Below are 23992 nucleotides of genomic sequence, written 5' to 3' on the forward strand. Positions count from 1 at the left end.
GACATCTGGAAGTTCAACAACAACTCTTGGGTCGACAGCAACTGCAGGGTTGACAACAAGCAGTACATCAACAACAACTGGTGTTTCAACAACAACTGGTGGATCAACTACAACTGAAGATTCAACAACAAGCGGATCAACTACAACCGGTGGATCAACAAGTGGAGGTTCAACAACACCAACTGGTGGATCCACAACAACTGGTACATCAGCTACAACTGGAGATTCAACAACAACTGGATCAACTACAAGAACATCAGGGTCTACAACAAATGGTGCATCGACAACAAGTGAAGGTTCAACAACAACTGATGCAACAACAACAACAACTGGTGGACCAACAACAACATCTGGAGTTTCAACAACACCAACTGGTGGATCCACAACAACTGGTACATCAGCAACAACTGGAGATTCAACAACAAGTCGATCAACTACAACAAATGCACGGTCTACAACAAATGGTGCATCAACAACAAGTGAAGGTTCAACAACAACTGCTGGAACAACAACAACATCTGGAGGTTCAACACCAACTGGTGGATCCACAACAACTGGTACATTAGCAACAACTGGAGATTCAACAACAAGTGGATCAACTACAACAAATGCAGGGTCTACAACAAATGCAGGGTCTACAACAAATGGTGCATCAACAACAGGTGAAGGTTCAACAACAACTGCAGGTTCAACAACAACTGCTGGACCAACAACAACATCTGGAGGTTCAACACCAACTGGTGGATCCACAACAACTGGTACATTAGCAACAACTGGAGATTCAACAACAAGTGGATCAACTACAACAAATGCAGGGTCTACAACAAATGGTGCATCAACAACAAGTGAAGGTTCAACAACAACTGCAGGTTCAACAACAACTGCTGGACCAACAACAACATCTGGAGGTTCAACACCAACTGGTGGATCCACAACAACTGGTACATTAGCAACAACTGGAGATTCAACAACAAGTGATTCAACTACAACAAATGCAGGGTCTACAACAAATGGTGCATCAACAACCAATGAAGGTTCAACAACTACTGATGCAACAACAACAACTGCAGGTTCGACAACAACTGTTGTAACATCATCTGGTGGGTCAACATTAACTAGTGGCTCAACAACAACTGATGCAACAATGACATCTGGAAGTTCAACAACAACTGTTGGGTCAACAGCAACTGCAGGATTGACAACTAGCAGCGCATCAACAACAACCGGTGGATCAACTTCAACTGAAGATTCAACAACAGGCGGATCAACTACAACTGCTGCAGGGTCTACAACAAATAGTGCATCAACAACAAGTGAAGGTTCAACAACAACTGATGCAACAACGACATCTGGAAGTTCAACAACAACTCTTGGGTCGACAGCAACTGCAGACTTGACAACAAGCAGTGCATCAACAACAACTGGTGTTTCAACAACAACTGGTGGATCAACTACAACTGAAGATTCAACAACAAGCGGATCAACTACAACCGGTGGATCAACAAGTGGAGGTTCAACAACACCAACTGGTGGATCCACAACAACTGGTACATCAGCTACAACTGGAGATTCAACAACAACTGGATCAACTACAACAACTTCAGGGTCTACAACAAATGGTGCATCAACAACAAGTGAAGGTTCAACAACAACTGATGCAACAACAACTGGTGGACCAACAACAACATCTGGAGGTTCAACAACACCAACTGGTGGATCCACAACAACTGGTACATCAGCAACAACTGGAGATTCAACAACAAGTGGATCAACTACAACAAATGCACGGTCTACAACAAATGGTGCATCAACAACAAGTGAAGGTTCAACAACTACTGATGCAACAACAACAACTGCAGGTTCGACAACAACTGTTGTAACATCATCTGGAGGGTCAACAATAACTAGTGGCTCAACAACAACTGATGCAACAATGACATCTGGAAGTTCAACAACAACTGTTGGGTCAACAGCAACTGCAGCATTGACAACTAGCAGCGCATCAACAACAACCGGTGGATCAACTTCAACTGAAGATTCAACAATAAGCGGATCAACTACAATCGGTGAGTCAACAAGTGGAGGTTCAACAACACCAACTGGTGGATCCACAACAACTCGTACATCAGCTACAACTGGAGATTCAACAACAATTGGCTCAACTACAACAACTTCAGGGTCTACAACAAATGATGCATCAACAACAAGTGAAGGTTCAACAACAACTGATGCAACAACAACAATTGCAGGTTCAACAACAACTGGTGGACCAATGACAACATCTGGAGGTTCAACACCAACTGATGCAACAACGACATCTGGAAGTTCAACAACAACTCGCGGGTCGACAGCAACTGCAGGATTGACAACAAGCAGTGCATCAACAACAACCGGTGGATCAACTTCAAATGAAGGTTCAACAACAAGCGGATCAACTACAACAACTGCAGGGTCTACAACAAATAGTGCATCAACAACAAGTGAAGGTTCAACAACAACTGGTGGACCAACGACCACGTCTGGAGGTTCAACAACAACTGGTGGACCAACGACAATGTCTGGAGGTTCAACAACAACTGGTGCATCAATTACAACTGGAGATTCAACAACAAGTGGATCAACTACAGGGTCAAAAACAACAACAACTGCAGGTTCAACAACAACTGTTGTAACATCATCTGGAGGGTCAACAATAACTAGTGGCTCAACAACAACTGATGCAACAACGACATCTGGAAGTCCAACAACAACTCTTGGGTCGACAGCAACTGCAGGATTGACAACAAGCAGCGCATCAACAACAACCGGTGTTTCAACAACAACTGGTGGATCAACTACATCTGAAGATTCAACAACAAGCGGATCAACTACAACCGGTGAGTCAACAAGTGGAGGTTCAACAACACCAACTGGTGTATCCACAACAACTGGTACATCAGCTACAACTGGAGATTCAACAACAAGTGGATCAACTACAACTGCTGCAGGGTCTACAACAAATAGTGCATCAACAACAAGTGAAGGTTCAACAACAACTGATGCAACAACGACATCTGGAAGTTCAACAACAACTCTTGGGTCGACAGCAACTGCAGGGTTGACAACAAGCAGTACATCAACAACAACTGGTGTTTCAACAACAACTGGTCGATCCACTACAACTGATGATTCAACAACAAGTGGATCAACTACAACCGGTGGATCAACAAGTGGAGGTTCAACAACACCAACTGGTGGATCCACAACAACTGGTACATCAGCTACAACTGGAGATTCAACAACAACTGGATCAACTACAAAAACTTCAGGGTCTACAACAAATGTTGCATCAACAACAAGTGAAGGTTCAACAATAACTGATGCAACAACAACTGGTGGACCAACAACAACATCTGGAGGTTCAACAACACCAACTGGTGGATCCACAACAACTGGTACATCAGCAACAACTGGAGATTCAACAACAAGTGGATCAACTACAAGAAATGCACGGTCTACAACAAATGGTGCATCAACAACAAGTGAAGGTTCAACAACAACTGCAGGTTCAACAACAACTGGTGGACCAACAACAACATCTGGAGGTTCAACACCAACTGGTGTATCCACAACAACTGGTACATCAGCTACAACTGGAGATTCAACAACAAGTGGATCAACTACAACTGCTGCAGGGTCTACAACAAATAGTGCATCAACAACAAGTGAAGGTTCAACAACAACTGATGCAACAACGACATCTGGAAGTTCAACAATAACTCTTGGGTCGACAGCAACTGCAGGGTTGACAACAAGCAGTACATCAACAACAACTGGTGTTTCAACAACAACTGGTGGATCAACTACAACTGAAGATTCAACAACAAGCGGATCAACTAGAACCGGTGGATCAACAAGTGGAGGTTCAACAACACCAACTGGTGGATCCACAACAACTGGTACATCAGCTACAACTTTAGATTCAACAACAACTGGATCAACTACAAGAACTTCAGGGTCTACAACAAATGGTGCATCAACAACAAGTGAAGGTTCAACAACAACTGATGCAACAACAACTGGTGGACCAACAACAACATCTGGAGGTTCAACAACACCAACTGGTGGATCCACAACAACTGGTACATCAGCAACAACTGGAGATTCAACAACAAGTCGCTCAACTACAACAAATGCACGGTCTACAACAAATGGTGCATCAACAACAAGTGAAGGTTCAACAACAACTGCTGGACCAACAACAACATCTGGAGGTTCAACACCAACTGGTGGATCCACAACAACTGGTACATTAGCAACAACTGGAGATTCAACAACAAGTGGATCAACTACAACAAATGCAGGGTCTACAACAAATGCAGGGTCTACAACAAATGGTGCATCAACAACAGGTGAAGGTTCAACAACAACTGCAGGTTCAACAACAACTGCTGGACCAACAACAACATCTGGAGGTTCAACACCAACTGGTGGATCCACAACAACTGGTACATTAGCAACAACTGGAGATTCAACAACAAGTGGATCAACTACAACAAATGCAGGGTCTACAACAAATGGTGCATCAACAACAAGTGAAGGTTCAACAACAACTGCAGGTTCAACAACAACTGCTGGACCAACAACAACATCTGGAGGTTCAACACCAACTGGTGGATCCACAACAACTGGTACATTAGCAACAACTGGAGATTCAACAACAAGTGATTCAACTACAACAAATGCAGGGTCTACAACAAATGGTGCATCAACAACAAATGAAGGTTCAACAATTACTGATGTAACAACAACAACTGCAGGTTCGACAACAACTGTTGTAACATCATCTGGTGGGTCAACAATAACTAGTGGCTCAACAACAACTGATGCAACAATGACATCTGGAAGTTCAACAACAACTGTTGGGTCAACAGCAACTGCAAGATTGACAACTAGCAGCGCATCAACAACAACCGGTGGATCAACTTCAACTGAAGATTCAACAACAAGCAGATCAACTACAACTGCTGCAGGGTCTACAACAAATAGTGCATCAACAACAAGTGAAGGTTCAACAACAACTGATGCAACAACGACATCTGGAAGTTCAACAACAACTCTTGGGTCGACAGCAACTGCAGAGTTGACAACAAGCAGTGCATCAACAACAACTGGTGTTTCAACAACAACTGGTGGATCAACTAAAACTGAAGATTCAACAACAAGCGGATCAACTACAACCGGTGGATCAACAAGTGGAGGTTCAACAACACCAACTGGTGGATCCACAACAACTGGTACATCAGCTACAACTGGAGATTCAACAACAACTGGATCAACTACAACAACTTCAGGGTCTACAACAAATGGTGCATCAACAACAAGTGAAGGTTCAACAACAACTGATGCAACAACAACTGGTGGACCAACAACAACATCTGGAGGTTCAACAACACCAACTGGTGGATCCACAACAACTGGTACATCAGCTACAACTGGAGATTCAACAACAACTGGATCAACTACAAAAACGTCAGGGTCTACAACAAATGTTGCATCAACAACAAGTGAAGGTTCAACAACAACTGATGCAACAACAACTGGTGGACCAACAACAACATCTGGAGGTTCAACAACACCAACTGGTGGATCCACAACAACTGGTACATCAGCAACAACTGGAGATTCAACAACAAGTGGATCAACTACAACAAATGCACGGTCTACAATAAATGGTGCATCAACAACAAGTGAAGGTTCAACAACTACAGATGCAACAACAACAACTGCAGGTTCGACAACAACTGTTGTAACATCATCTGGAGGGTCAACAATAACTAGTGGCTCAACAACAACTGATGCAACAATGACATCTGGAAGTTCAACAACAACTGTTGGGTCAACAGCAACTGCAGCATTGACAACTAGCAGCGCATCAACAACAACCGGTGGATCAACTTCAACTGAAGATTCAACAATAAGCGGATCAACTACAATCGGTGAGTCAATAAGTGGAGGTTCAACAACACCAACTGGTGGATCCACAACAACTCGTACATCAGCTACAACTGGAGATTCAACAACAATTGGCTCAACTACAACAACTTCAGGGTCTACAACAAATGATGCATCAACAACAAGTGAAGGTTCAACAACAACTGATGCAACAACAACAATTGCAGGTTCAACAACAACTGGTGGACCAATGACAACATCTGGAGGTTCAACACCAACTGATGCAACAACGACATCTGGAAGTTCAACAACAACTCGCGGGTCGACAGCAACTGCAGGATTGACAACAAGCAGTGCATCAACAACAACCGGTGGATCAACTTCAACTGAAGGTTCAACAACAAGCGGATCAACTACAACAACTGCAGGGTCTACAACAAATAGTGCATCAACAACAAGTGAAGGTTCAACAACAACTGGTGGACCAACGACAACGTCTGGAGGTTCAACAACAACTGGTGGACCAACGACAACGTCTGGAGGTTCAACAACAACTGGTGCATCAATTACAACTGGAGATTCAACAACAAGTGGATCAACTACAGGGTCAAAAACAACAACAACTGCAGGTTCAACAACAACTGTTGTAACATCATCTGGAGGGTCAACAATAACTAGTGGCTCAACAACAACTGATGCAACAACGACATCTGGAAGTTCAACAACAACTCTTGGGTCGACAGCAACTGCAGAGTTGACAACAAGCAGTGCATCAACAACAACTGGTGTTTCAACAACAACTGGTGGATCAACTACAACTGAAGATTCAACAACAAGCGGATCAACTACAACCGGTGGATCAACAAGTGGAGGTTCAACAACACCAACTGGTGGATCCACAACAACTGGTACATCAGCTACAACTGGAGATTCAACAACAACTGGATCAACTACAACAACTTCAGGGTCTACAACAAATGGTGCATCAACAACAAGTGAAGGTTCAACAACAACTGATGCAACAACAACTGGTGGACCAACAACAACATCTGGAGGTTCAACAACACCAACTGGTGGATCCACAACAACTGGTACATCAGCAACAACTGGAGATTCAACAACAAGTGGATCAACTACAACAAATGCACGGTCTACAACAAATGGTGCATCAACAACAAGTGAAGGTTCAACAACTACTGATGCATCAACAACAACTGCAGGTTCGACAACAACTGTTGTAACATCATCCGGAGGGTCAACAATAACTAGTGGCTCAACAACAACTGATGCAACAATGACATCTGGAAGTTCAACAACAACTGTTGGGTCAACAGCAACTGCAGCATTGACAACTAGCAGCGCATCAACAACAACCGGTGGATCAACTTCAACTGAAGATTCAACAATAAGCGGATCAACTACAATCGGTGAGTCAACAAGTGGAGGTTCAACAACACCAACTGGTGGATCCACAACAACTGGTACATCAGCTACAACTGGAGATTCAACAACAAGTCGATCAACTACAACAAATGCACGGTCTACAACAAATGGTGCATCAACAACAAGTGAAGGTTCAACAACAACTGCTGGACCAACAACAACATCTGGAGGTTCAACACCAACTGGTGGATCCACAACAACTGGTACATTAGCAACAACTGGAGATTCAACAACAAGTGGATCAACTACAACAAATGCAGGGTCTACAACAAATGCAGGGTCTACAACAAATGGTGCATCAACAACAGGTGAAGGTTCAACAACAACTGCAGGTTCAACAACAACTGCTGGACCAACAACAACATCTGGAGGTTCAACACCAACTGGTGGATCCACAACAACTGGTACATTAGCAACAACTGGAGATTCAACAACAAGTGGATCAACTACAACAAATGCAGGGTCTACAACAAATGGTGCATCAACAACAAGTGAAGGTTCAACAACAACTGCAGGTTCAACAACAACTGCTGGACCAACAACAACATCTGGAGGTTCAACACCAACTGGTGGATCCACAACAACTGGTACATTAGCAACAACTGGAGATTCAACAACAAGTGATTCAACTACAACAAATGCAGGGTCTACAACAAATGGTGCATCAACAACCAATGAAGGTTCAACAACTACTGATGCAACAACAACAACTGCAGGTTCGACAACAACTGTTGTAACATCATCTGGTGGGTCAACATTAACTAGTGGCTCAACAACAACTGATGCAACAATGACATCTGGAAGTTCAACAACAACTGTTGGGTCAACAGCAACTGCAGGATTGACAACTAGCAGCGCATCAACAACAACCGGTGGATCAACTTCAACTGAAGATTCAACAACAGGCGGATCAACTACAACTGCTGCAGGGTCTACAACAAATAGTGCATCAACAACAAGTGAAGGTTCAACAACAACTGATGCAACAACGACATCTGGAAGTTCAACAACAACTCTTGGGTCGACAGCAACTGCAGACTTGACAACAAGCAGTGCATCAACAACAACTGGTGTTTCAACAACAACTGGTGGATCAACTACAACTGAAGATTCAACAACAAGCGGATCAACTACAACCGGTGGATCAACAAGTGGAGGTTCAACAACACCAACTGGTGGATCCACAACAACTGGTACATCAGCTACAACTGGAGATTCAACAACAACTGGATCAACTACAACAACTTCAGGGTCTACAACAAATGGTGCATCAACAACAAGTGAAGGTTCAACAACAACTGATGCAACAACAACTGGTGGACCAACAACAACATCTGGAGGTTCAACAACACCAACTGGTGGATCCACAACAACTGGTACATCAGCAACAACTGGAGATTCAACAACAAGTGGATCAACTACAACAAATGCACGGTCTACAACAAATGGTGCATCAACAACAAGTGAAGGTTCAACAACTACTGATGCAACAACAACAACTGCAGGTTCGACAACAACTGTTGTAACATCATCTGGAGGGTCAACAATAACTAGTGGCTCAACAACAACTGATGCAACAATGACATCTGGAAGTTCAACAACAACTGTTGGGTCAACAGCAACTGCAGCATTGACAACTAGCAGCGCATCAACAACAACCGGTGGATCAACTTCAACTGAAGATTCAACAATAAGCGGATCAACTACAATCGGTGAGTCAACAAGTGGAGGTTCAACAACACCAACTGGTGGATCCACAACAACTCGTACATCAGCTACAACTGGAGATTCAACAACAATTGGCTCAACTACAACAACTTCAGGGTCTACAACAAATGATGCATCAACAACAAGTGAAGGTTCAACAACAACTGATGCAACAACAACAATTGCAGGTTCAACAACAACTGGTGGACCAATGACAACATCTGGAGGTTCAACACCAACTGATGCAACAACGACATCTGGAAGTTCAACAACAACTCTTGGGTCGACAGCAACTGCAGGATTGACAACAAGCAGTGCATCAACAACAACCGGTGGATCAACTTCAACTGAAGGTTCAACAACAAGCGGATCAACTACAACAACTGCAGGGTCTACAACAAATAGTGCATCAACAACAAGTGAAGGTTCAACAACAACTGGTGGACCAACGACAACGTCTGGAGGTTCAACAACAACTGGTGGACCAACGACAACGTCTGGAGGTTCAACAACAACTGGTGCATCAATTACAACTGGAGATTCAACAACAAGTGGATCAACTACAGGGTCAACAACAACAACAACTGCAGGTTCATCAACAACTGTTGTAACATCATCTGGAGGGTCAACAATAACTAGTGGCTCAACAACAACTGATGCAACAACGACATCTGGAAGTCCAACTACAACTCTTGGGTCGACAGCAACTGCAGGATTGACAACAAGCAGTGCATCAACAACAACCGGTGTTTTAACAGCAACTGGTGGATCAACTACATCTGAAGATTCAACAACAAGCGGATCAACTACAATCGGTGAGTCAACAAGTGGAGGTTCAACAACACCAACTGGTGGATCCACTACAACTCGTACATCAGCTACAACTGGAGATTCAACAACAACTGGCTCAACTACAACAACTTCAGGGTCTACAACAAATGATGCATCAACAACAAGTGAAGGTTCAACAACAACTGATGCAACAACAACAATTGCAGGTTCAACAACAACTGATGGACCAATGACAACATCTGGAGTTTCAACACCAACTGGTGGATCCACAACAACTGGTAGATCAGCAACAACTGGAGATTCAACAACAAGTGGATCAACTACAACAAATGCAGGGTCTACAACAACTGTTGAAACAACATCTGAAGGGTCAACAATAACTAGTGGCTCAACAACAACTGATGCAACAACGACATCTGGAAGTCCAACAACAACTCTTGGGTCGACAGCAACTGCAGGATTGACAACAAGCAGTGCATCAACAACAACTGGTGTTTCAACTACAACTGAAGATTCAACAACAAGCGGATCAACTACAACCGGTGGATCAACAAGTGGAGGTTCAACAACACCAACTGGTGGATCCACAACAACTGGTACATCAGCTACAACTGGAGATTCAACAACAAGTGGATCAACTACAACTGCTGCAGGGTCTACAACAAATAGTGCATCAACAACAAGTGAAGGTTCAACAACAACTGATGCAACAACGACATCTGGAAGTTCAACAACAACTCTTGGGTCGACAGCAACTGCAGGATTGACAACAAGCAGTGCATCAACAACAACTGGTGTTTCAACAACAACTGGTGGATCAACTACAACTGAAGATTCAACAACAAGCGGATCAACTACAACCGGTGGATCAACAAGTGGAGGTTCAACAACACCAACTGGTGGATCCACAACAACTGGTATATCAGCTACAACTGGAGATTCAACAACAACTGGCTCAACTACAACAACTTCAGGGTCTACAACAAATGATGCATCAACAACAAGTGAAGGTTCAACAACAACTGATGCAACAACAACAATTGCAGGTTCAACAACAACTGATGGACCAATGACAACATCTGGAGTTTCAACACCAACTGGTGGATCCACAACAACTGGTAGATCAGCAACAACTGGACATTCAACAACAAGTGGATCAACTACAACAAATGCAGGGTCTACAACAACTGTTGAAACAACATCTGAAGGGTCAACAATAACTAGTGGCTCAACAACAACTGATGCAACAACGACATCTGGAAGTCCAACAACAACTCTTGGGTCGACAGCAACTGCAGGATTGACAACAAGCAGTGCATCAACAACAACTGGTGTTTCAACTACAACTGAAGATTCAACAACAAGCGGATCAACTACAACCGGTGGATCAACAAGTGGAGGTTCAACAACACCAACTGGTGGATCCACAACAACTGGTACATCAGCTACAACTGGAGATTCAACAACAAGTGGATCAACTACAACTGCTGCAGGGTCTACAACAAATAGTGCATCAACAACAAGTGAAGGTTCAACAACAACTGATGCAACAACGACATCTGGAAGTTCAACAACAACTCTTGGGTCGACAGCAACTGCAGGATTGACAACAAGCAGTGCATCAACAACAACTGGTGTTTCAACAACAACTGGTGGATCAACTACAACTGAAGATTCAACAACAAGCGGATCAACTACAACCGGTGGATCAACAAGTGGAGGTTCAACAACACCAACTGGTGGATCCACAACAACTGGTATATCAGCTACAACTGGAGATTCAACAACAACTGGCTCAACTACAACAACTTCAGGGTCTACAACAAATGATGCATCAACAACAAGTGAAGGTTCAACAACAACTGATGCAACAACAACAATTGCAGGTTCAACAACAACTGATGGACCAATGACAACATCTGGAGTTTCAACACCAACTGGTGGATCCACAACAACTGGTAGATCAGCAACAACTGGACATTCAACAACAAGTGGATCAACTACAACAAATGCAGGGTCTACAACAACTGTTGAAACAACATCTGAAGGGTCAACAATAACTAGTGGCTCAACAACAACTGATGCAACAACGACATCTGGAAGTCCAACAACAACTCTTGGGTCGACAGCAACTGCAGGATTGACAACAAGCAGTGCATCAACAACAACTGGTGTTTCAACTACAACTGAAGATTCAACAACAAGCGGATCAACTACAACCGGTGGATCAACAAGTGGAGGTTCAACAACACCAACTGGTGGATCCACAACAACTGGTACATCAGCTACAACTGGAGATTCAACAACAAGTGGATCAACTACAACTGCTGCAGGGTCTACAACAAATAGTGCATCAACAACAAGTGAAGGTTCAACAACAACTGATGCAACAACGACATCTGGAAGTTCAACAACAACTCTTGGGTCGACAGCAACTGCAGGATTGACAACAAGCAGTGCATCAACAACAACTGGTGTTTCAACAACAACTGGTGGATCAACTACAACTGAAGATTCAACAACAAGCGGATCAACTACAACCGGTGGATCAACAAGTGGAGGTTCAACAACACCAACTGGTGGATCCACAACAACTGGTACATCAGCTACAACTGGAGATTCAACAACAAGTGGATCAACTACAACTGCTGCAGGGTCTACAACAAATAGTGCATCAACAACAAGTGAAGGTTCAACAACAACTGATGCAACAACGACATCTGGAAGTTCAACAACAACTCTTGGGCCGACAGCAACTGCAGGGTTGACAACAAGCAGTGCATCAACAACAACTGGTGTTTCAACAACAACTAGTGGATCAACTACAACTGAAGATTCAACAACAAGCGGATCAACTACAACCGATGGATCAACAAGTGGAGGTTCAACAACACAAACTGGTGGATCCACAACAACTGGTACATCAGCTACAACTGGAGATTCAACAACAACTGGATCAACTACAACAACTTCAGGGTCTACAATAAATGGTGCATCAACAACAAGTAAAAGTTCAACAACAACTGATGCAACAACAACATTTGCAGGTTCAACAGCAACTGGTGGACCAATGACAACATCTGGAGGTTCAACACCAACTGGTGGATCCACAACAACTGATGCAACAACGACATCTGGAAGTTCAACAACAACTTTTGGGTCGACAGCAACTGCAGGGTTGACAACAAGCAGTGCATCAACAACAACTGGTGTTTCAACAACAACTGGTGGATCAACTACAACTGAAGATTCAACAACAAGCGGATCAACTACAACCGGTGGATCAACAAGTGGAGGTTCAACAACACCAACTGGTGGATCCACAACAACTGGTACATCAGCTACAACTGGAGATTCAACAACAAGTGGATCAACTACAACAAATAGTGCATCAACAACAAGTGAAGGTTCAACAACAACTGCTGGACCAACAACAACATCTGGAGGTTCAACACCAACTGGTGGATCCACAACAACTGGTACATTAGCAACAACTGGAGATTCAACAACAAGTGGATCAACTACAACAAATGCAGGGTCTACAACAAATGGTGCATCAACAACAAGTGAAGGTTCAACAACAACTGTTGTAACATCATCTGGAGGGTCAACAATAACTAGTGGCTCAACAACAACTGATGCAACAACGACATCTGGAAGTTTAACAACAACTGTTGGGTCGACAGCAACTGCAGGATTGACAACAAGCAGTGCATCAACAACATCCGGTGTTTCAACAACAACAGGTGGATCAACTACAACTGAAGATTCAACAACAAGCGGATCAACAACAATTGGTGGGTCAACAAGTGGAGGTTCAACAACACCAACTGGTGGATCCACAACAACTGGTACATCAGCTACAACTGGAGATTCAACAACAAGTGGATCAACTACACCAACTGCAGGGTCTACAACAAATAGTGCATCAACAACAAGTGAAGGTTCAACAACAACTGGTGGACCAACGACAACGTCTGGAGGTTCAACAGCAACTGGTGCATCAATTACAACTGGAGATTCAACAACAAGTGGATCAACTACAACTGCTGCAGGGTCTACAACAAATAGTGCATCAACAACAAGTGAAGGCTCAACAACAACTGATGCAACAACGACAACTGGAAGTTCAACATCAACTCTTGGGTCGACAGCAACTGCAGGATTGACAACAAGCAGCGCATCAACAACAACCGGTGTTTCAACAACAACTGGTGGACCAACGACAACGTCTGGAGGTTCAACAACTGGTGCATCAATTACAACTGGAGATTCAACAACAAGTGGATCAACTACAGGGTCAACAACAACTGATGCAACAACAACAACTGCAGGTTCGACAACAACTGTTGTAACATCATCTGGAGGATCAACAATAACTAGTGGCTCAACAACAACTGATGCAACAACGACATCTGGAAGTTCAACAACAACTGTTGGGTCAACAGCAACTGCAGGATTGACACCTAGCAGCGCATCAACAACAACCGGTGGATCAACTTCAACTGAAGATTCAACAACAGGCGGATCAACTACAACTGCTGCAGGGTCTACAACAAATAGTGCATCAACAACAAGTGAAGGTTCAACAACAACTGATGCAACATCAACATCTGGAAGTCCAACAACAACAACTCTTGGGTCAACAGCAACTGCAGGATTGACAACAAGCAGTGCATCAACAACAACCGGTGTTTCAACACCAACTGGTGGATCCACAACAACTGGTACATCAGCTACAACTGGAGATTCAACAACAAGTGGATCAACTACAACAACTGCAGGGTCTACAACAAATAGTGCATCAACAACAACTGATGCAACAACAACAACTGCAGTTTCGACAACAACTGTTGAAACAACATCTGGAGGGTCAACAATAACTAGTGGCTCAACAACAACTGATGCAACAACGACATCTGGAAGTTCAACAACAACTGTTGGGTCGACAGCAACTGCAGGATTGACAACAAGCAGTGCATCAACAACAACCGGTGTTTCAACAACAATGGGTGGATCAACTACAACTGAAGATTCAACAACAAGCGGATCAACTACAACCGGTGAGTCAACAAGTGGAGGTTCAACAACACCAACTGATGGATCCACAACAACTGGTACATCAGCTACAACTAGAGATTCAACAACAACTGGATCAACTACAACAACTTCAGGGTCTACAACAAATGGTGCATCAACAACAAGTGAAGGTTCAACAACAACTGATGCAACAACAACAACTGCAGGTTCAACAACAACTGGTGGACCAACGATAACATCTGGAGGTTCGACAACAACTGGTGCATCAATTACAACTGGAGATTCAACAACAAGTGGATCAACTACAGGGTCAACAACAACTGCAGGTTCGACAACAACTGTTGTAACAACATCTGGAGCGTCAACAATAGCTAGTGGCCCAACAACAACTGATGCAACAACGACATCGGGAAGTTCAACAACAACTGTTGGGTCGACAGCAACTGCAGGAGTGACAACAAGCAGCGCATCTACAACAACCGGTGTTTCAACAACAACTGATGCGTCAACTACAACTGGAGATTCAACAACAATTGGATCAACTACAACAACTGCAGGGTCTACAACAAATGGTGCATCAACAACAAGTGAAGGTTCAACTACAACTGGAGGTTCAACAACAACTACTGTTACTACTACCACTGCAGCTCCCCCACCAATTGTGGTTCTCCAAGCAGTCTTGATAGAACCATTTGTAGAAGAACTCACTGATAAAAACAGCATGGAATTCAAGACTCTTGAAGCAAACGTTGTAGCAGTGGTTAGTACTCATTCTCATTATTTTTCTGTTTATTGAGTGAGTTTGCATTTCCTCATATCATTTGGTGAATACTGTATTTTTAGTTTGTTTATATATTTTTTGCTTCATTCCCACAGTTAACTGTCATCTACAGGACCCAATTTGGCGCTATTTTCATCCGCATTTATGTCATAGAGTTCAGGTAACATTTTAAATTTTGAAAGTCCAACTGACTTTGTTTTACTTTCTGGGTTGTGGTTATCAATATTCTAATTTTTAAACTTAATAATGACAAAATAATAATAATAATTATACATATGCATAAGTTGTCAAGGTTAATATAATTTGATCAAGATGTGTGCTTTTATTATGCAGGCAAGCTGTGGCCAGAACACAAATGGGAAATACTGAACTAGTGCTCGGGATTGAGTTCAATCAAACTGCTTCAGTTTCAGAAATCCCACAGACTAATGTTGTTGCAGAAACCTTAGTCGACGCTGTGTCTAACAACAATACCTTAAACCTCCTTTTTGTTGCCACCTCCATCGAGGCAACTCGTAAGTAAACACTAGCCCTGCATTTCACTCCAGTGGTTGTTAGAGCAGGAAAATATACACAATGTTATTTGTAGTTTATCTATCACGGTCTGTGAGTGTGTGTGTGTTCCGGATGGGGTTTAAATCATCCTCTTTCACTGCCATTTCCATGACTGACCTTACTATCAAAGTTTATTCTGGATTTCTTTCCTGATACATTTTAGACAAATTGCTGGGTCGACAAAGAGCATACACAATCACAATTACCATGAATTCCACTGTGACAAACATTAGCAAGTCTACCTAAACTGTGACTTGCCATATATATACTTATGTTGTGAAGTGTGTTTGTTCAAAAAAGGTCCTTTGACTACCATAATCATTTTTTCCATATTTCTCCATATTGTTCCATATTTGTTATTTACAGAAGGAAATGTTACAACTGCAGCACCCTCTTTAAATACTACAACTACTGCAATCTCACCTGCTGCAACTACAACTACCAGTGCTGCAACTACGGCTACAACGACCTCAACTACAACAGCTGCAGCTACAACTGCCTCAACTACAACTGCAACTGCTGCAACTACAACTACAACAACTACTACAACCACCACATCAGTAACGACAACTGCTGAGGCAATGACAACAAGGCGATTGATTTTCAGATCTGCTGGAGAGACATTTACAAGTGACTTGCAGAATCCATCATCTGCAGCTTTTACGAGGCGAGCCGCAATAATAAAGTCGACGGTAAGTCACTTTCACATACTTTCACACATCTATGTGAAAGTATTTCTGCAATATGCCATTTTTTCTTTTCATATGTACGTTCATCATTCTTCTTTGAAAACACTTTTCTTTATGATTTTCACCTAAAATTGTCACACTGCAAATTTCTCATCAGAGTTTGGTGGAGCTAGACTGTATTAATAAAATCCCTCAAAAAGTATTTTTAAATATGCAATATAGTCTTGTCTAATGCAAACACATTTCTAATTAAACATTTAACTGTGGGTGCTTCTAGTACCGTCTAATAGATACTAGACTGTTTCTCGTTTCACAGTGAATGGAAACTGGAGGATGGCATTTCATTCCTGGTGTTGAGTTTTCAAAGAAAAAAATGATTTAACTCATCCTTCCATATAAAGTAAATAGGACACAGATAAATTATGTGGCAGTCACTGAAGAAATTGGAATAGTGTCATTACTTAGTGTAAATGAAATACCACAATGAAAAAGACAATGCACAAGTTAAGAAGCAAAAGCCAATAAAATAAATGTACTTACAAATGATTTGCTTGTATTTCTGCAGATTGAACCTTTGTACCAAGAAGCATTTCCTTCATTCCGCACATTGATGGTGCTTTTTTTCAGGTAATTTGATAATGTTATAATGATAGAATCTTAAGAATATTGGTCATAAATTCATACGAATAATACAATATATTTTGGTAATTCCTTTTGCAGTAATGGCTCAATCATCAACCACTCGGACCTTACATTTTTATCCACATCTGTTCCTAATGGCACTCAGATTATAGATGTTTTGGTCGGAGCAGCTTCAAACATCACAGCTTTCAACATTGACACCACCTCCATATCTGTGGATGGCATACGTAAGCAATATTGAATGCTACCTCATTCAAAATTACAAATATTACAGATTTGTTTACCTCATCAAAATTTTTAAATATTACAGATTTGTTTTGTATTTGTTAAAGCAATGTCTCGTTTTCTTTTCTCAACATTTACAGAAGTGTCAAGTGGAGTAAGCCACAAGATCAGTCTCATCACTGCATCCTTCCTTGTGCTGCTGTCATGGCTACTGTCAAGCCAGCAATAGTGCAGGGGTTATGTCCATGTGAAATAAGACTTATACTACTGATATTTTTCTGTTTGACGTCCCAGAAAGCCCATCCATGAGACAACTTTAAGCATCTGGTCCACTGAAAAAAAAAGTTATCACTGTAATTAATGGCATAAAAAATGAGAGTAATGACAATTAAAACCTTGTATATCAGACACACCACGCATAAAACTTTCTCCATGTTCAAACACAATTTTAACTTTTTGTGCTATAATAACATAGTTTAGAACCAATAACATTTACATTGAACATAAAGCCCTGCATGATTATCAAGTCACTTTTCTTATTTATATGAATTTATATTATCATACATATGTGTAATCTGTGAGCTGACCTGTATTTTTGTACAATTTGAGTAAAAAATACTAGGTCTTATTGATGATCAGAGTACAAGAAATGTGTATACTATATTATTATAGGTTTTTTAACATCTAAAGTGGATAAAAAAAGTGTATCACATTATATTGAAGATGCATCCATTAAAGGCACTGAAGATATGACCAGACAATCAAACCCTGTCTTATTATTTCCTAAAACTTACTTTCACTACTATTACTACTTTCAGCTATTCTCAAAAGTTCGTAGCTAACGGTTAACAGCACATCCGTGAGCAAGCCAGTGGGGCACGCTCACATGCACGAACATGCACTAAAAGTATGCATGGCCGGCCAGTCAACAAAGCATGGATACAACACACAGAGGGAGAGGGACTTAATTCTCTGCTCAGGTAGACATTACTCCTCTATATCTTTACATAGCAAATAGTTGTTTGCTGTTATATTAATGCTCTGGATATCCTATAGAGAACCTTCAAGTATTCTGTAAGACACATACTGTTTAAATTACTGTAAATGCTCATATCAAACCACTAGCTTATGACATACGTTAAGAATCTTTACTCACCTAAAGCCATGCTATGGTAAAGGTCTGCATTACGCATTTACACTGAGCCATTTCATGCATTAAAGAAATATGATTGCTCAGACTACACAAGGAGGTGTTTCAACACACATGGTTAAGAGAAAACAAAAGGGTGTTAATAACTCACAACTCTGGTTGTGTAAATGGGGCCTTCGACATTACCTAAAAAAACAACTTTTGTTTGTATATGAGCCTAAAACTTATTAAAGTATTTTCACAGGAATTCCAAATAAAACATCAAGTTCAACAACTACAGACCCAAATTCAAAAACTACTACAACTACTACTGTGGCCACAACTACAGCAACTACTCCATCTCCAGTTACAACTGCTACGACTCCTCCAATGTCGGCTTCTGTAATGGCAGTGTGGCTACAAATACTGTACAACTCATAAAACAGAAGCTGACTTTCAGATCTGTTGGAGATGCATTTACAAATGACTTGTTGAAACCATCATCTTTAGCTTTATAAATCAAGCTGCAATGATAAAGTTTACAGTAAGTCTCTACTTTTAAAATGAATCCTGTGGAAACAAGAATATCCAATATTTCAACTTATAAGAGTGAGGTTATACAGGTAAATACATGTTTTTCCATTAAAATATCACAAGATATATAAGATGAGTTGTTGTCCAGGACAGGACAAAACGCAGCGTGAGCTGCAGGTCCCACTCTCTACCTGATCCATACCATCAAAAAACATCCCACTGCTCAATTTTCTCCTAAATTAGAAGACGAGGAAGTAAAGAAACCATCTGCCCATATCCACATAGATCGGACATGTGATAGTCATGAAAGAAATTGGACAATAATGGTATTATGTTATTAAATTGTGCATATTAAATTTTATTAAAACAGCCACTGCTCAAGTGAGCAAGTGAGCAAAGCACACACACATCATTAAAAATATAGCCAACATAAATGTACTTACAATTTGCTTGCTTGTATTTCTGCAGCTTGAACCTCTCTCCCAAAAAGCATTCTCTTTATTCAGATCCTTGACAGGGATTTCAGTCAGGTAATTTGTTTATGTTATGTTGATTTAATCTAAACATACTGTACTGTAAATTATATATTTATTATAATTTTAATAAATATAATAATTAGTTCAAATCTATTTAACCTTGACAGCACACAACATTGCCCGATGCAGCCAGCGACGTCCATTCATGACGTAGCCAACTTCGGGTTATTATTGTAATTAATGGCATAAAAATTATTTATATTGATGGGTCCATACATAATATTTTCAGTACATGTTTAAATGGAAATTATTGAGTAACATGTTTTATAATCATATTTATAACCAATATCTTTTAAAATCCTACTGTAGTACTGTAGTAGTCTGTGTTGGCAAGAAAATATCAAAAGATATTGTCGACTTTTTAAATTATAGCCTCAATACAGAATTGAAAATATGAAATATATTCAGATCATTGAGGAATCTGACTTAAACATGCTCAGTTAGTAAAGTTGACAGTGAAAAAACATCTTAATTTCACTGAAGTAAAATGTGCCGTGCTCTAACACTAACTCAGTCAGATTTGGGTTGAAGGTTGTATTAATCACTACTGCACTGAATAGAATAATGTACTGTGTAATGAGCCATTCACTGTGCTTGTTTAGGTCTATGTGTATTTCTATTATCATACATATGTGTATCCTGGGAGCCTTCCTTTATTTTTGTACAGTTTGTGTTGTTATCTTCCTAATGATCAGAACACAAACATGACAAAAAAATCTGTCTGTGCTATAACATTCATATCATTATCTATGATACTCTATTGTTATCTTAAGTGGGTCATAAATCACAGCATATTTGAGATCAGGTATGTGGATGAAAACTGCTTCCATTAAAGGCATTAAAGATATGTACAAACTATCAAACCCTGCCTCGTCATTTGCTTTAATTTAATTTTACACTAGCATCATATAGTAACATTCTCAACCGGAGTCAGTTAATTGATTAGATGATGTAATGATTGAATTAACCCAACAATTCTGATAATCAGTAAATAGTTTACGTAATTTTTTTAAGCAAAAATGCCCAAACATTATGTAGTTCCAGCTTGGACATTTTGCGCTGTTTACTGTCATTTTAAAGATTTTAAAAGAATCAATTAAACCTGAAGTAGGCCGTATATTTTTGGCATCGTTGGGCAAAAATTCCATGATAACCTTTCAGTATATTGTAATGCAAGTGTTCTGAGACTAGACTTCTGGCTCTGTTTTCAGGCTTTAGCAAATCTAGCCCGTGACGGGAGACATTGACCAATCACAGGTCATTTCATAGAGAGAGAGCGTTCCTATTGGCTGTGCTCCGGTCATTTGACCGGAACTTGGCGTTCCTTCAAGCCATCTTAACCTGATCTCAACATGGATGCCAGTTCACACACTTTCTCATTTTAGAGCTAAATCGTACACTACAAGATGTTTCTGAAAACATTTGAGGAGAGAAATAGGTATTAACGTAATATAATATTGATTCATATTTGATCAGCGCATACCTGAGATTCTACAGCTCCAACTGATTTTCCTCCAGTCTGCTGTCCTGATGAACTATTTGATGATGTTTCCTGCAGGTAATACAAAGATAAGCAGGTGTAAGATGGAGACACAGTGAGCCTCCCTAATGAACTTACACTTTTATGGTATTTACTAGTGATGTTACGTGTTGTGCCGAGGCTTCGGAGCGTGTGTCGAGTAATCTAGGAAGTTTTCCGAGATGCGCGTATCGAGGCTTGTATCGTTTCAGACCAATTACGTCATTGATGACGTCCAAAGCCTCGCTGCCCGGCCTTACCACTGACTGGTTCAGGAAGTGGTTCAGATCTTCACTGGTTAAACCAATGCCACTTTCCAGAAGTGACACAGAACACTAATATTACCCCTCCTGCAATTAATATATTATATTACACTACACTTCAATACAATTATTGACCAAAGGATTGGTTTACACACATAAGATGCATTACTCACAAAACAATTACAGTTTATTATACATGTATGTTATATACTCATAATATACTTACTAGAAAATAGAAAGTATATTATATGTTCTATAGATATAAATGGATTACATGGTAATATATATTATTTTCATTGTTTATAGTCATTCCCAACAGCCTTTACTGGTGCAAAATACAATATATCACAGATCACATGGTTAAGATCATACTTGCCTGTTTTACACTCTTTGGCCACACATGTCGTGTTGGAGCAGTTATCACAGACTAGTGAACACATTAGCTGGCTAACCGAAAAATACTTAAACTAGTAGGCTATTAGCCACAGTTTGAAGGTTGCCAGATCGGCGGGTCACGCATCCCCCATATCCCCCTCATCCCCCTCCTTCACTCTTTATCAAAACAGGGCTGCGTTCGAATAGTCAAATAATTACGTCCTAACTTCTTTTCCTAACCACTTTTCCTTGACCTCAGTGGAAAACTTCATGAGTTCAAGGAAAGATGATAAAGAGAATTCAGAAGGAGTTAGGAAAAGACAACAGCGGTGTTAGGAGAATCCGACTGCTCTTTCACTAGACTCCGTCATTATGATGCGACGGTTTGCTGTGGTGAAACTACAATGTTCTGAAGATGGACTACAAAAGGCGGTCTTTTTCCCCGTGCGATATTAAATAGGTCTTTCAGTGACAGACTCTTTCACCTGCGGTGTGTGAAAGAGAGATACCACAGCTCCTCCTCCTGCTGCTGGAACACTCTATCAACAGATAATATAGGATCATCTGACCTAACGTGGAAAAATATCACTTCATTACCACAGCTGGAATTGAAATAAACAGGAATATATGATAAATATTGAGTTAATTGTTCGAGTTATGGAGAAGGGGTAGGACCATATACTGTAAGTGTAGGCTGTACTTCTTTTTGAAATATTCGTAATATTTATTTATGTTGATTACTTGTTAATTGATTGTTTACTGTTCATTTAATTAGTTATTCTTGTTTTGTTTTTTACTGAGGTATTTGTTACATGTTCGAAATAAATAATTAATTAAAAATGAAGTGAAACGAAATGGTTGTCACTGTCCACTCATATTAAACATGAATCCCAATTAGTGTATGAGCGTATGAAAATAATATGCAAGATAAGCATATAGTTTGTTATTATGAACGGCCGAATGGTGCGTTGCTTTAAATGCTACGGCCGCAAGGAATTGTGGGTTGTTATTCTCTCGTTTCCTTTCGTAAAGGATGATCCGGGGCTGCGTCCCAAAGCTCTTAATTTTCGTTTCCTCGCTCCTCGATCCTCGCTTGAACCGGAAGTTGTTCTGGTGCGCCATTTTGAAGACTGTCCCAAAGCTCTTATTTGTGCATCGAGGAGCGAGGATCGAGGATCGAGGAGGCTTGCCGGAGGAGCTATGAGCGAGGATACACCAGTGTATCCTGCACGGAAGTCTTTTACCGACCGACACGCCCCCTTATTGGATATCAGTTACTGATTGGACGCTGCTGCCGATCAGACTGATCTGATAACTTTACCTCTCAACATCACTGAGTTTCATACCGGAGTGAAAACAGATCACAGAGTAACGTTTTATAGTTTAGTTGTCTTCTGATTCACCATCTAGTTCAAATCTGTGTTAATTGAAGCTCTGAGCAGCAGCAGAAGGACCTGCAGTAGCTCTCCTTCACACACCGTCAGTGAAGCAGCCTGACACTGAGAGGGGTTTATAATACCTGACAAACTGACTTAAAATAACTTTCTGCATTTTTTAGAAAGATTTGTCTTTTCATGATCTGTTATTTCCCCCGTTAACTTTTATTAATGATACTATTAAAGTCAGAGAGAGAAGGAGAGTCTGTCTGTCAGCAACAAACACCTTTTACATCATTTATCCTCATTTCCATTCAGTCACATGAGGCTGATAATTCCTGAATGTCGGGTTTGATATGAGTTACATCATTTACATTTTCCCTTTAGCCTAATAAATAATGTCCAGTGTTCAAAAAACACCGTAGTCATATTCTGGGTTATGAAATAATTAA

At 40.9% G+C, this 23992-nt stretch overlaps 1 protein-coding gene across 1 annotated transcript; it reads left to right on the top strand.

Moving 5' to 3' along the window:
• The first annotated feature begins 15531 nt into the window (after positions 1–15531).
• Positions 15532–18271, top strand: LOC141760900 (uncharacterized). Its single transcript, XM_074624003.1, has 7 exons — positions 15532–15676; positions 15793–15857; positions 16031–16212; positions 16619–16944; positions 17507–17568; positions 17662–17810; positions 17949–18271. The coding sequence occupies exons 1-7, from the start codon at positions 15638–15640 to the stop codon at positions 18035–18037; spliced, it is 912 nt and encodes a 303-aa protein (XP_074480104.1). The 5' UTR covers positions 15532–15637; the 3' UTR covers positions 18038–18271.
• Positions 18272–23992: the final 5721 nt, after the last annotated feature.

This window comes from Sebastes fasciatus, chromosome 22 (assembly GCF_043250625.1).
Source record: "Sebastes fasciatus isolate fSebFas1 chromosome 22, fSebFas1.pri, whole genome shotgun sequence".
Lineage (NCBI taxonomy): Eukaryota > Metazoa > Chordata > Actinopteri > Perciformes > Sebastidae > Sebastes > Sebastes fasciatus.